This window comes from Seriola aureovittata, chromosome 11, assembly GCF_021018895.1.
Source record: "Seriola aureovittata isolate HTS-2021-v1 ecotype China chromosome 11, ASM2101889v1, whole genome shotgun sequence".
Lineage (NCBI taxonomy): Eukaryota > Metazoa > Chordata > Actinopteri > Carangiformes > Carangidae > Seriola > Seriola aureovittata.
In genome coordinates this window covers 13,547,944-13,563,830 of record NC_079374.1, presented here as the reverse complement: position 1 = coordinate 13,563,830, position 15,887 = coordinate 13,547,944, and the positions used below count along the sequence as shown (strand labels likewise).

The window sequence follows — 15,887 nt, the reverse complement described above, 5'->3', positions numbered from 1 at the left end:
GCCTTTAAGCTTCTTCCACATTGTTGTGTGACCTTCAAGCTTAAAGCAGAGAAGAATCCACTGGTTCTTTCACCACATTCTACTGAGCTACACACGCGAGAGCTGCGTTTCTACTGGAGGATCATTTTGTGGTCACTGACCAGTATCAGGCCACAACTATGTTTTCTTTCAATATCCTCCTTCACTTTTCCATTTGGTTTAAGAATAAACATAAAAAAAAATAATACTCACGTCGACAAAAAAAAAAAAATATATATATATATATATTGGTGGAGGCTTGGAGATGTGAGGTTATCCATTCACCAGAGTTTTAACTCCGTTGAGCCCACAGAGAGGGGAGGCCTGGACACTGCAGGCAAGGCTGCTTTCGCGTAATAAAATGATTTGGGTGCAGAGGCTTGTTGGTGAATGCTTGGTGGACATCACCTAGACCACAGACGGGTCAAAGCTTGTTGTTTTGGACTTGGCAATGCTCTGCTCGGTGATTCATGCTTGCAATTGACTTAGCTTATGTTTTTTGTTTTTTTGTGTCAGATCCAAAATCAACGTCTTCTACAGTCGCAACAGCATACCGTGGGCTGTTTTATTTGTCTGTTTTCAAACGCGTTCATCTGCGTTGAATATTAGAGTCTAACAAATGAAAAACAAAGCAACAGTTAATGTTTTAACATTCTCATGCAGGCCGCTTTTAAAGCTGAGGCACACATGGGCTAGTTTGCGTGCTTTGCAATAGAATTTATATTTGAATTTATTATAGTGCAGCAATTTTGTAGTCTTTTATTTCTTCTGTGGTGCCTGGACTGCCTCGTGCTGCAGGCCAGGCGGTTTGTAATTGACAATGAATCCAAATACTTTCCTGCGAACGTTTGTTTGTGTGTATTTAACTGTCCTCCAACCATCATGGCGCTCGGTGATTATATGCAATGAACCCTAAAATGTATTTGCATAAAACCCCCGACTTAATGAGTCGCTTGTGAATCACATACTGTTCTGCCTTCTTCATGGTTTAACCGTGCAGCAAGGCACATGCACCACCGGTGGCCTTGGTGCCATTCTCCTCAGGCTTTGCATGAAGTGCGGAGGTCAACTTCAATGTTTTCCAGCCTAACTGTTGCTACAGACAAACATGCTTCCTCCAAAGTGGGCAAATTAATTGAGGAATGAGCGTGTGCGGGTGTCATTACATGTCATTACACGATGGAGATGGTGCTACTGCAAAGCTTTAAATCAAATATTCCAGCTGTGGTTCACAAATTTCTTTCTTTTTTTTTTTTTTTTCCTGAGCTATAGGGCAAGAAGGCTGGAGAGGAGTTTCCTCTGCAGCCAGGGAGCCAATGAAGTCTCTTCCATGCGCTCACATGAGTTTCTCCGGACAGTTTTTAATGACTGATATTGATGTATGGTAATTTCTTAGCTGGATCACATGACACAATTACCTCAAGAATCGATCAAGATGTATTGCAGGTCTGCCTACGTTTCCGATTTTTTCTCCCTGGTGGGGTCTTTCCACACGCCTGTGGTGCTATAGATGGACAAAGTTTAACACAGTCAAGCTGCCAATTCCTTTCCTCTCTTGCAAAGAGGGAAAGGGAAGAAGAGATATGACGGAATACGATGATCGCAGCTGTGCGTCAAATATGTATTTACCGAGCTGCACTTATTACGTTTCGACGCCCGATTTTACATCAGTCTCCTCCTTTTTACCGCAGACTACTTCGTGTCAGATTAATTTCCCCTATTCTCCCAACATAGCCCAGGTCCAACCTGTTCGAGAAGTCGCTTTCAGGGATTATGGACTGGACCATCCCAGCAAATGGCACTACAGGGGCAATTACGCGTCTTACTACTCGACGGACGAGATAATGCATCGGGACTTAATCCAGTCCTCAAGCAGCAGGGCGGATGTGATATTCAAAAACGAGTCCTTGTACGGCCACCACGGAGGGACGAGCTCGCCGTGCAATTTCTTCGCCGGTGTCGGCCGGAACGGGGTTCTTCCCCAGGGCTTCGACCAGTTTTTTGACACTCCCAACTCGGAGAAGCTCTGCGCGGAGCTCCCCAACAAACAAAAGACAGATTCTGCTGTTCCCGGAGATGCTGCTGAAAACACCAATCAGGCTTTCACCAAACTAGAGGAGCACAAAGCTGACCCGACCGGGAGCGTGGACGAGGACTCATCCTCCAACTGCGGCGACAAGAACAACCAACAGAGTAAGTATTTCCCTCTATGTCCTGGGTATAAGGTGCTCACTGTAGACAAAAGAGTCTCTAGGCTGCACTGTGTCCAGCACCAGTGGCCGTCCTGGGTTATGTGCCGCTTTATAAGCATGCAAAAGCTTTTATATCCCTATAAGATTTACTTTACGGTTGTAAAGGTATTTACAATGGGAAACAGTCAAGTAACCATAGTTTAAAAGGTTGCCTGGTGTCTAGAAACAATATGTAGGTGCTGAAATTGATTTGTGTTGATGGGGAAATGAAGAAAATTAGAAATCGTTTTTATTAAAGTTTATTTTATCATCTTATAGGCAATGTTGTGCAGATATAACGACACCTTTTTATAGGGAACAGAAGCTGTAATGTGGCAGTCTGTCTCCAAACAGCAACATATGTCTAAAATTCAGTGCAGTGAGTTCATTTTAATGCTAATACTTCTGTTGTTGTCAGTCTCAACTTGTGTGTGTGTGTGTGTCTCTGTGTGTGTGTGTGTGTGTGTGTGTGTGTGTGTGTGTGTGTGTGTGTGTGTGAGGACCTTTGTGCACAAATTAATAAATAAATAAATGTATGTGTCAACTATCTTAACTGCACTTGAATCAGAATTTGATGACCAGATCTTCAATTTTTTTTCACCCTTTTTTTTTTTTTTTTTAAATTTCTTTTGTTTGTTTGTTTTTCTTGTGCAGGTTCATCAACCAAGTCCAGGAAGAAGAGGTGCCCTTACTCCAAATACCAGATCCGAGAACTTGAACGAGAGTTTTTCTTCAACGTGTACATTAACAAAGAGAAGCGGCTGCAACTGTCCAGGATGTTAAACCTGTCAGATCGGCAGGTGAAGATTTGGTTTCAAAATAGAAGAATGAAAGAGAAAAAGCTAAACCGCGACCGCCTACAGTATTTCACTGGGAACCCTTTATTCTGATACCTGACACAGTAGCGCACACACACACACACACTCGCGGGGGTAAAATAGGTGGTATACACTATCATATGTTTGAAAGACTGGCCCCCCTCTGCATATTTGAACCCTGGTCGTTTTTATTGATGATCAGCTTATTTTACAAAAATCTGGCATTTAAAAAAAAAAAAAAAAAAAAAAAAAAGGAAAAAAAAAAGTGCCATATTTTTGCAAACAATTCTTGCATTTATTTATTTGTGTTCATATATTTTCGCGTTATTGGCAACCCGATATTTCAGCAAAGTACGAGCTGTGCTTTGACATGATTTCTATAAACTCTATAGGCTTCCTTCTTCCTTGTGTATGTGCATTTATTCAGACGCATGTAATGTTCGTTGTGGTGTGAAATAAAGTAGACACGACAAATGTTGTATCATAGTCACGAAACCTGTCACATGGTCTCAACCAAGTCCTGTAAAAAAAAAAAAAGAAAAAATACATATGACGATTCTTCAATGGCGAAGTTTGGCGCTTGCAGGCCTGTATGGTCCCGTTATTTCCTTTGCTTTCAAACACTGATTGTTTACTAAACCTTGAACCGTCTAGACAGTATAATAAAACTAGCTGTAAATGTCTAAATAGGGGGCTATTGGATTTTTGGTGTCCCAACCCCCAGACCACAAGAGGCCAGATTCTCCCTCCTGCCTCACAGTAGTTTCACTTCAGGCTACAAATGTTTAGGGAATGTAAAGAGATTTCTGCGCATCCCGTCCATATTTAGCTCCTTCTCACATCTCGGGGGCACTTGAGATGTTTACCAGTGTTTAACCATAAGGAACAATGGAAGATATTCTAACAAGGAGCCGCCATCTGAAAGGATAAGTAATCTTTTCAAGTTTATCCGCTTGTGTCGCTTGAATCGTCTGCAAAGGAGAGAGATTTCTAGATGGAGCCGAAAAGAAAAGCGCATTTCTTTTTCACCCCTTCTTGAACGAATGCAGGTGAAACGTTTCTGTCTTTGTGCAGCTCCACTTTAAGCTGCTTCCACACGAAGGGTAATCATCTGAATGCCATACTTTACCTCAGCAGTGTTTATCATTCTTATTTTTGTAATCAACAGAGGGACAGATTAAATAAACGCATCCAATCCACACAAACACTCTCTTTATTGATAATTCATGTGATGCGGGTGGATTATTTTCACTTTAGGTCTTTGCACCAACAATCCCACCCCCCTCCTATGTCTCAGCGACCTTTATGAAAACAACGCAGTGGGATTAATGCTCATTTCACGTGTGATGTAGGCCTATCACGTCTGCAGTAATTTCCCAAAAAGGCTGTAAGAAAACTGAGGTTTCATTAAGCGTTTAATTGGGTTGTCATCATGTCCTACAGTGAAATTACATTGCCAACTGTGTGGGGTATTTCACTTTGATTCTCGGTGTATCCACATGAGGGCAGACTTGCTGCTCTGGCTTCACGTGGAAATGCAGAGTTCAGCCAAATTGAACATGGACCCTGCATGAGAATCAGTCAGTGGAGGAATAATCCGCACAGCATAGGTTTTATTTAGACTTTCATTTCAATTCCAGCTGCACCAATTAGCTTTAATTATATTGTGTTTTCATCAGAAGAATTTCTTCTCTTTTTTTACATTTTAATTTTCCTTTTATAAAAAAAAAAAAAAAAAAAAAAAAAAAAATGCCCCAAAGCACCTGGTTTTATATCAAACTATTCAAAAGTCTGTTTTTTCTCTGGAGATCTCAGAACATAAACAGATTATTGTAGCACACGCTGTTGTTTCCACTCGGTGTTGAATCGATGCAAGTCCTGTGTGGCATCTTCCACGCCGTAATTACTTTTGCGAGTCATGTTCAAGTCTTTGGAAAAGGACAAGGCGAACAAAAGAAAATATAATTCTCCTCCGTGTCTCTGTCACCTGAACGCCACAGGCTTCAGTCTCCACCTGAAGGCCGCAGAGTCCTGCAGGCCACAGAAATCTGCCTCTATAAACTCCAGATATTGTGACATTTAGAGGGTGGGGGGGTGGGATTATTGACATAAATACACTTTGTGTTTCTTTGAATTTAATTTCATATTGCAGCTTTATAAGTGTTGTTCAGTTGTCGTTTATCTGTGTCTGTAATATCTGTTGACTATTTGCTTTAAAATACACAAGAGCAGAAAGTTTCTCCACTAATCGACTGAGACATTGTTTCACTTTCAAGCTTTCACTTTTGCCTGAAACTACAACAATGGCAGTGTCTTTTTTTTCTCAGTCTCTCTACCCTCGTATGTTATATTTTTATATGCTGTCTTTATGTTTTAAACAATATATCTCCTGGCATTTTAATATTATTATTACTATTATCATTATCATTATTATTATTATTGCCTAACACGCGACTCATTTGTTTTCCACTTCGAAATATCAGCAGTACTTGTGTATATTTTGAGCATGTATGAATAGTTGTTTATACATGAAGAATAAATTCCCCTATTAAAGATGTTTTTTTTAGTGCGTCACATGAAACAGCCCAGTGTTATATCTCTGAGCAATTTCCATGATTAGAAACATGATTCTTAAAACAAAAATGATGTCCGTGTTCTCAGATGTCTCAGTTAAATGTTATTTTTTTTCTTTATTTAAAATAACCGAATATGGTACAACGATGGATGTATTTTCTAAAGTTATCCATGATTAAAAAGAGGAGAATAAACAGGCCTGTATTTTGTTGTCAGTGAGTCCTGTGATGTTGAGATCATTTGCATATCGCACATCTTTATTTAAAACCAGCTCTTAACATCTAACAGTCTTGAAAACAACCAGGACGGGTGTGTGCACGTCCTCTCACACACGTGTGGCATTAATACTGAAGATACAATTATTTCAAGCTGCAGTCACTGTTTAGTTTTATTTATAAATAGAATCATTGGGAATACTCATGTCATTTTTTGCTCGATGGATATTTTCAGGCAGAAGTTGTTGTTTTTTTTTTTATTCTGTTCCCCCTCAGTTTAACACTATCTCGCACACGTTTGCCTTCCTTGCAGACAAAAACAATGGAACTCCGAGCAAAAATAGTCCCCCAGACTGTGTAACTGCGCCGACACCTCCAGCACACTCTTATTTTCAACTTTGCATTTGAACGTCGAAAATGCAAACGGCGGTGTTGTTCTTTGTGGTGTGTGCAAATAATAAAATACACTTTTCTATATGGGGTTTTAAAAAAGTACTTTATTTACAAAATGCAAAGCTTTGCACAACTATAATGTTGACCTTCATGCCTCCAAACCTCCGAGTAGCTGATTCGTTCACGTTTGTGAATGGTGGACTCACATTTTTTACAGTCCAGGTTCCTTATTTTCAATGCTGACATCATGCAGGAAATGTAAAAGGCCGTTGTCCTTATTTCGAATGAACTCGACAAAAAAAAAAAAAAAACAGTGAAAATGAGCAAAACTAATAAAACAAACTTCAAACCGCGACTTAATGAAACAAAGAGGAAGCAGCATATTTACACCATGTCATATTTATCCTTTTGTTTCCACTTTGAAGTCAAAAATACTGGAGACAGTAAAAACGTATGCAAATACAGCTAATGTGTGCTCTGTCGTTGGTGGGCTTGGAGTCATGTGAATGGTTGATATGAATGGAAAAGAAATAGATTCAGTAGAGCTGGTTACATTCTGTGAAATAGTCTGCAGTTGTCGCCTATGCGCCATGTAGGCAGCATTTTACACACACACACACACACACACACACACACACACACACACACACACACACACATACACACACTTTTCCAGTCTCTCACACAAAGAGACAAATATCCTTTGGGCATTTTACACATGACATAAAAAACACTTCACAGAACCTCAGTTGTTGAACACATGAGATCCAAATCAATGCGCAATGTCTCTTAGTTTATTCAAACGCTTCAGTTTGAGTGAACAGTAAAGTCCCGCGATGCCCCTGTTGTCTTCAGCGTCTGTAAACCAATTTCAAGTCCGTGTTGTAGGTGTCGCTGTTGACCACGTCTGCATCCGCAGTGCGAGCGCGTGCAGGGAGAGGAGGCTGCGTCTCAAGGCCATTTTCAAATCTCATTGGTGGGCTTGTCATGTGGTCGGGAGGCATCCTGACTTACACGGAGATTGTTTTTCCTAGATATGTCAGCTTACAAAGGACATCTCTCTTCTCTAAAGAACTTAACCCCCAAAAATGTCCTTCCCCAGTAGCTCTCCTGCGGCAAACACATTTCTAGTGGACTCTTTAATAGGTGCCTGCAGGACGGACAGCTTTTACTCCAACAGCAACATGTACGTGCCGTCCGCCTCAGAAATGGGAACTTACGGAATGCAAACCTGTGGACTCTTGCCGTCTTTCGGCAAAAGAGGGGAGGTCAACCACCAAAATATGGGCATGAATGTCCACTCGTACATACCTCAAATAGATAACTGGACTGATCCGAATAGACCCTGCAGAATAGAGCCGTCCAGTCAGATGACAAACTGTTCATTTTCACAGAGCATAAAGGAAGAGAGTAACTGCTGCATGTACTCCGATAAGAGATTGCAGAAAGTCAGCCTGACAGAAGTCCCCGCATATTCTGTTATTCCCGAGTCCTGTCCCGTCGATGGTCCCGAGATCCCGGTCCCGGGCTATTTCAGACTGAGCCAAACTTATGCGAATGGGAAGCATCAGGAAAACTACTGCCATGAGCCGCCGAGTCCAAACCCAACACTGATGCAGCTGAGCCGGCTCACCCCGAAACCGCAGTCCTCCTCCTCGTCCTCTTCTAATTTTGCAAAGGTGGAAAAGAAACGCGAGGACGTCCAGCAAGACCCCGAGACCTCAAGGACTCCGGTCCCCCCAGCAGAAAGCCCGGAACCTCCCAAGTCCAGCTCTGAGGAGAAGAACTGCTCCATGGAAGCCTCTGTGTCCAGTCCTGAGCTGCAACAGAAGGAAGGCAAAGGTGGGTTGGCTACAATGAAAAGCTTTTATCTCGTGGCGCTGTGCTGAGAAGGCTCCAGCATCATAAAACCAAGTATAAAACACAAACAACCCTAAAGTCGTAATGTTTAATGAGAGTCTTTCTCAGGTTGCAGTGATAGGCAGCAGAGAATGGTTTTACCATGCAGCATGCAGACTGTGTGTCCCCTGCTCCTGATATTTAAATCCAAATAATTCATTTTATATATAATATAAATTATATATAGCCTATATATTTCAGTCTGTCGCTTTATATTTAGACATATTGCACAATATTCAGATACAAAAAAAAAAAAATCAACCTAAGCTGCACTGATAAGTCCACTTCATATTTGTGGTACAAATTCAAAATTCAGTGACTCAAGGATCTTCAGAAATTGGTGCATTTGCAGCTACAGCTGAATTCTATCAGTCTGTATCTTTGAAGGATCCTTGATAACCAAACCACTGCTTGAAATTCATAATTTTAGCAATTTAAGTTAATCAAAGATTACATTGATGACAGTTTAATACATTTATTTTGGGTTTTTTTTTCATCACGTTTGAAGCTGTACAAAGATGTATTTATTAATGGAGTGCGTTTTGATCAGCTGGGGTTTCATTTCATTTCTATCTCATTAGTGGTGGCATGCTTGTGACTAATAACACCGCCCTGATATTATTTATTCTTGGGGAAAGCCTTTTATATTGTCTTATTTCCCAGAGGTGAAATGTGAAGCAGCAGGTGAGACTTGGTTGAAACTGAAACACCAGGCTTAAACACTAACTAATGTCTCTGATCTGAATCTTCACAGACTGCAGTGACACCCCGACGAGCAACTGGTTAACAGCAAAAAGTGGGAGAAAGAAAAGATGCCCTTACACAAAGCACCAGACCTTGGAGTTAGAGAAGGAGTTTCTGTTCAATATGTATCTGACCCGAGAGCGCCGCCTAGAGATCAGCAGGAGCGTCAACCTGACCGACAGGCAGGTCAAGATCTGGTTTCAGAACCGCAGGATGAAACTGAAGAAAATGAACAGGGAAAACCGCATCCGTGAACTGACCTCAAACCTCACCTTTTCGTGAGCCCGCATGTATCAGTGGTTAGCTATCTTTTATTTTTATGTCTCTCATATTCAGTTTGATGCTTTGGTGGCATTGGACGTTTATCTTCAATTTCAACGAAACTGTGACTATATATATATATAAATATATGCCATTTTTAGTACTTTGTGTGGAGTCGTGTGTTTGTGTTATTTTATCACAGGGTAACACTTTTTTTTTTTTTTTTTTGGTCTTAAATTATTGGAGTAGATTTCTTCCTTCTGCCAGTAGACATAGATATTCTATTGTGTCGGGATGGCGAGCTGTGTGGAAAGATGTTTCTTTATTTCAGTCATGAAAGCACATTTATTGTCCTATAGTGCAACATTTGTTTTACAGTAAAAGTGCAAGCCATTTGCTCAATAATGAAATGTTTCTATGGGCCATTAAAGTGGCGGAAAACGATGTTTATCTGTGAATTTACTGCATGTTTGTGGCATGTATCTTGCAATAAATAGATTGTCAAATAAGCCTGTCTTCTTTTTTTGAACTGTCCAAGTCTCTGGTGCACTGTTTTCTCATTCATCAGTAGTTGCTGTATTAGTAATCCGCGGTGTTATTTGCTTTGATGCAGGGAATATTTTTTTTTTGTGCTTAAAACTGTTATGAAGCAAAGGAAAAAAAAAAAACCCAAAACAAGAAAAATACATTTTCTAAACGAGCCTATTGCATTTTAGTGAAACGTCTAAAAGAAGTGGGCCTAATGTTTCCAATTTCACAGGATGTTTACACTTGTGCTCTAACTTCATGTGACGATGAGCCTACAAGCTTAATAAAAAATAAGAATGGGTTTGCGGGCTGTAGCAGGCTTAACACATGCTGTTGGGGTAAAACAATGAATCTGTCATTACAAGCGTTGCAAGATAGTCCATGCTCCCTGAAGACAAACTGAAAACTACACTCTGAGCTTTGTTACAGTAGGTGCAAAACAACAACAACAAAATAACAAACAAACAAAAAAAAAGCAAAAGCAAAAAATGATCAAAATAGTGTAAATAGCCTTCTCTGCCGCAGAAGAAGAGTGAAGCCGAGAGACGCAAAAAGAGGCGGGGGTCCGTCTAATCAAATAAACATGGTGTTGATTTTATTTCCTGGCCTGTTTGTGACTAAACTAATGGTCTATAAGGACTCGATCAGGCGGGCTAAGCTATGGTCAAGCACAAATCCACAGGCAAAGAATCAGCTCTTCCTCCTTTTACGAGCTACGCAGGCCTGAATGGCCACGTTGCATTTTCTGTTCATTCTGCAGAATAACTTCACATTTCATCATTCATCTTTGATAAAGTAACGTGGAGCTGCAGCTCTGACCTCAATCTGGACTTATTTAACTGGACATGTGCCTTTTTTTCTGGACTGAAGTTACAAATCCATCTTCATAACATGCAAAAAAAGATAATTTCACTTACACTATGAAGAAAATGTAAGATATATATATATATCACTCTTGAATAATATCTTTCAGACACAGATGGACTTTGCTTCTCCAAGTCTTTTTTTTTATTTTATTGACGGCATGTATAATCACACGCACCTCATAAAACATTTATTGATACATAAAGATATTATTGCTCTCCTTTGAATGAATACAATAATTTCACAACTGCCATTTCCTGCTTAACTTTAAAAAATTCAACCAACCCAGAAAATGTTTCCTCACCGAATATTAACAATGGATTCAACGCATTGTGAACGGAAAATGGCGTCTGTTATTTTACAGCATGTTATTACATCTATTTTACGAGGACTCCGTAAGTCTATAAAGCATTTTACTAGCAGTGAGGGTATCAGGACGTTATTATAAGAGTTTTTCTCAAACATTAAGATGCAGGGAATCCGCCTTTGGTTTAAGTGTGTGTGTGTGTGTGTGTGTTTGTGTGTATGTATGTGTGTATGTGTGTGTGGAAAATGTCTTATTCCTTTTTTTTTTGTATTGTTGCAACATCCTGCAGCCTCAAGCTCATGAGAAACAGAAAGGGGGGGGGGGGACCATTTGCAATTATTTGAACGATTGTTTTCTCCCTCTAGTCACATCTGACGGGGCTTTTTATTATTTGTGAAATGAAAAGCTAAATTAAACCTGACGAAGAAAAAAAAAAGAGAGAGAGCAAGGGCAGGATTGATTTACTCGCTGTATTGGTAAATATGACCACGTGATCCATGTAACCAATCCCTGTAGATGCAGGCCAGCAAAAATACTATGATTGTTCATAGAGAGAAGCTTCCCGTAACAGTGCAACCCTTATTATATGAGTAGGAAGAGATCAAAAATGTCTTCCAGTGGCACTCTCAGTAACTGCTATGTGGACGCTATTATGGGCCAGGAGCCGGAGGATGTGTACGGTGCTCGCTTTATTCAGGCTCCACACACGGTGACCCCGAGGCCGTCAGGTGCTGGGGACAACGCTGACTTCGCCTCTTGCAATTTTGCACCAAAGTCCGCCGTTTTCTCGTCGTCGTGGTCCTCGGTTCACCCGCAGGGGATTTATCATCCGTACGTGCACCACCACCACCACCACTCCCACCACCACCAGTCCCATCTGCCCGCCTCGGACGGCAGATATGTCGGCGTCCGCTCCTGGATGGACCCCATCTCCAACCACGTCTCGTTCGCCGGATTTCACTCGGGCTCCGGTCGGCCGTACGGGGCGAAACCCGAGGTGCTGCCGCCGAAAGCTACTGAGTGCGACGCGTCGGAGGCAGAGGCTCGGCCGCTCGCCGGCGAGTTCGCGTGTGGAGTATCGGAGTGTCCAGAAAAGGCGAGCAAAGAGCACAGTGGAAGTGAGCTTTCGAGCCACAGCGAGCCCAAAGAGGAGAAACAACAACAACTTGACCCAAGTAAGTGAACGAAATAGCTGGTCCTGATTTACAACCCCAAGAACTGTATGAGCTGGGTGTGTAAAACTGGAGGTTTTACTAACCTATAAAAGTGTCTCGTAGCATACCGCGGCTCGGGAAGGGGAAAAACCCGCCCTACACGGGTTATTACAGGGGGATCCTAAACTATTCCATGTCACAGGACACCTAAAATAGACACACGTTGCTCCTTTTCGATAAGATTTTTCCTGATGGGCCAGATTTAGGCCTCGTTTTATTTCTTCTGTTCGGGGGGCAAACCGTGTAATCGAAATAGTCAATCTTTGCGCACTGTCAATCAAAAACTAAACTCTTCATTTCTCATTTTGCTTTCGATTCCCTGACACCACAGCACTAACCCCCCCAGACCTACACCCCCACCCTAATCAGCTCCCCGAACCCCACTTTAGAAAAGCATTTTACATTAAAGTTGAATTTCAGCAACATCCTCATCACATGTGCCTTCACTTCAACATGTGTCTCTCTCTCTCCCCCATGTTTTTTTTTTCTTCTTCCCTCAGACAACCCTGCAGCAAACTGGATTCATGCACGCTCAACGAGAAAGAAGCGATGCCCCTACACTAAATATCAGACTTTAGAGCTGGAGAAGGAGTTCCTCTACAACATGTATTTGACAAGAGACCGACGCTACGAGGTGGCCCGCATACTCAGTTTAACCGAGAGACAAGTGAAGATCTGGTTCCAGAACAGGAGGATGAAAATGAAGAAGATGAACAGAGAGAGGAGCAGCAAGGAGCAGCTATAGAGTTCAGTGCTGCTGCCATATCACACGTTTTGATCTTTGTACCAACGAAGCCATCTGGACAATTACATTTACTTTGGTAGGAGCCTCGGTATCCAGTTTTTTTTTTTGTTATTTTATTTTTATTATTTTATTTTATTTTATTTTAAATCCTAAGTAGTAAATATTGAGAGTCAATGCCGTAACGTATTGACCAAAAGGGCATCACATGTGCAGGAATCTGTTCTTTCAGGATCTGTCAGACTGATATTTTCTGTTTTACACTTTCACACAATCAACGAACTGTATTCATTCACTTTCTCGAATTTGTTTGAACGCCCTCCCTCCTTCCGTCCCGGCCACAGTAGGAAACCCTGCTCGTGTGTATTGCTTTTATAGATGTTAAGAACCCGGAATTTGTATGTAAAACATTTTCACAAGACAGCCGTGCACATGCTGCTGTCAGTAAAAGCCGTGCACACTTTAACTTGCTGTAATTGTTGACCGTGCAGGTGTAGCTATAATCACGCCCGTGATGCCTTCTCAAAAAAAACAAAAAAACAACCCAAAAACAACAATTGAAGGGAGAGAAAGCTAATTCTCAATTTAATCTTAAACATCGATAAACATATTAACATTATTTCCTTTAATTAACAACATTTGGCCACTCTGTCTGCATGCTGCTGGTATATTCTGGGCTGTTTTTGTATTTGAGTTCTTTAAATCGGAATGATTCCCTGAGGCCTTGTTTGCACAAAGACTGTTGGACTCCAGAACAAATGTCCTGCAGGTAAATAAAACGACACAAAATTTTAACCCGACAGTCATTTCCAAACAGTCTAATTTTCTTATTTGCAGCTCTTTTTTTTAAACGCTAACTGAGGTTACTTACTGTATGTTAGATTTCGCTTTTTAAAACATTGGATTTGAATGGTTAGAACAAGTAATAAAGTGTTTACGACTGGAAGAGGTGTTGCGGCGGATTTCCAATTTATTGTCCAACTTGTACGAATAATTGCTTTAAAGCAGGAAGAAACGTGGTCCAATAAAGCTATAGAAATGGCTAGACGTCTGGCCTAAATGAGTTTATGAGCCCGGCCAGTAATTACACTCTCCTTTGAAACCCCCTTTTCTTGGGCGTTTGCGTCTGTTGCTGACAAACAGAATGTAGACACTTTTCCACAGGGTGTCTGGTCGATGAATTGTTTCAGAGGAAATCAACCCCCCCCCCACCTTAATGGTCACGTTTATTCATCAACTCCACTTCCCACCGATGGGAAAAAAAACTTAACTTTGACTGGTGAGTGCAGTATCACAGTCTGATGATTTTCTCTTATTCTAAATCATGAAACTATTCAGGTTGTGTTTCAGTTTAACCTCAGACATGCTGCATCTGTGGAAACAAAAACTGACCTGAGGTGAAATAGACCTGGAGAATTTGTTTTGTTCTTAAACTTGTGCACATGAATATGTGATACCATGTTCAACTGCAGTAGTTTAAATGAATTAATTTAAAGAAAAGTCTGTTTACCTTCACTGCAGCCTGGCCTTCACTGGGGAGGGAATGTGGGCGCTAGAGGGCGATATTGTTCTTTTAGTCTCACTTACAGCAGTTGATTCACAGCTGGAACATGCACACAACACAACATGGACCATACCACACACTAGCCTGTATATTCATGGATTTATTGATGTAGATGAAACAAAAAGAAAAAAAAAAGACAGTATATCTCTGAATGTCACTTATAAAACAGGAGCTTTTCTGCTCATGATCCTCTAAAAAGTGCAGAGTTAGTATGGGGGTGAATTTAGAATTTTAAAGCAGCAACAACGAAACTATTTTCGGATTTGAATGGGAAACTGCTGTTGTTAAACTACAGCAGCACCTTGACGCTTCTTTAACAGTTGAAAACATGAAACTCCAAAATTTTAAAAGTCTATTGCAGTTGTTGATGTACAGATTTTTTTTTCTTTTTAATGTGATCCAGACCCCACATTTCAACGGCAGCTCAATTTAATCTATCCAGAAATGGCATCAGAAGCCAGGAGCAGCCTCAGTCTATCACCATTTATACAGTAAAAAAACAAACAAAAAAAACCCAAAACAAAACAAAAAGCAGATATTAACTCTGAACTGTCCATTCCGAGGCCACATCCTCTTCTGTACTCCATCAAATAGATGTAATATTTTCTCTGCGCCGTGAAGCAGTCCTCTGTTGTCCGCGCACTGTTGTAAGGACTGTTTGTTTTATTCAAGCCACACGAGGCTCAAACACAAGCGTCGTTGCAACGTGGATCTTTTGGAAGTTGCTGTTGTTGAAATCACTGACATAAATAGAGCGGAGTGATGGTGCTGGCTGCTATATTGGGCCTTGGGAAAGAAAACATCCTATATCTTTTTTTTTCTTCCCTGTTTCCACATGACACGGAAAAATGTACAGAGTTACGCGCTGCACAGAATTATCACTGAAACCTTTAAAGCAATTAAATACTATACGTTTAATTAGACGAATTAAAAGTATGTTTCTCTGACTCCTAAACGAACACAAACAGACTTAAGGCCTCTACAGAGTCTCCTGGTTTTCCATTATCTGATATAAAACCCGCTAAACTATCAAAGCTCACTGCTGATAGACACTGTTGCTGACTTGTGGCTGGATAACAGATTATAAAAGCCGGAAAAAAAAACGCTTCTCCTGCTTGTGTTTTAATACACTCTGCATTGAGTGCTGCAGCAGAATAAGAGTCAACCCCCCCACACACACACACACACCCGCACCGCCGTTAGTGGATCCTACTGCACTGGGTCCTGAGGACTTACAGTGAACATTACTTTAATCATCACCACTGAAAGTGATGATTGTCATGAGGTTTCCAGTTGTTTCCAAACTCCCCCTTCTCTCTCTTTCTCAAGATGGACACAAGATATTGAAGCAATTAGATGAAAACACGGAATTGATTGTTTGCGCCTCGATCCGGACGCACTGGTCTACATGTGCGAGAAGCACAGTGGCCTTTGAATCCAGTCGGCTGGTGACTACATGGGTGACTGTCATTGCTGAAAACTTGACCCCACAGTGACCACGTTCTGCTGCTTCTT

The 15,887-nt window shown here is 41.1% G+C and overlaps 3 protein-coding genes across 3 annotated transcripts; all 3 read left to right on the top strand.

Annotated features, from left to right (window-relative positions):
* The first annotated feature begins 1,449 nt into the window (after positions 1–1,449).
* On the top strand, positions 1,450–5,124 carry hoxd11a (homeobox D11a). The gene is made up of 2 exons (XM_056388676.1): positions 1,450–2,211; positions 2,904–5,124. Exons 1-2 carry the CDS (start codon positions 1,602–1,604, stop codon positions 3,137–3,139), a joined length of 846 nt encoding a protein of 281 aa, XP_056244651.1. The 5' UTR covers positions 1,450–1,601; the 3' UTR covers positions 3,140–5,124.
* A 1,217-nt stretch (positions 5,125–6,341) lies between these two features.
* Positions 6,342–9,662, top strand: hoxd10a (homeobox D10a). Its single transcript, XM_056389563.1, has 2 exons — positions 6,342–8,091; positions 8,903–9,662. Exons 1-2 carry the CDS (start codon positions 7,338–7,340, stop codon positions 9,172–9,174), a joined length of 1,026 nt encoding a protein of 341 aa, XP_056245538.1. The 5' UTR covers positions 6,342–7,337; the 3' UTR covers positions 9,175–9,662.
* Positions 9,663–10,748: 1,086 nt separating this feature from the next.
* hoxd9a (homeobox D9a) lies at positions 10,749–13,871 on the top strand. The gene is made up of 2 exons (XM_056388548.1): positions 10,749–12,027; positions 12,567–13,871. Exons 1-2 carry the CDS (start codon positions 11,439–11,441, stop codon positions 12,809–12,811), a joined length of 834 nt encoding a protein of 277 aa, XP_056244523.1. The 5' UTR covers positions 10,749–11,438; the 3' UTR covers positions 12,812–13,871.
* Positions 13,872–15,887: the final 2,016 nt, after the last annotated feature.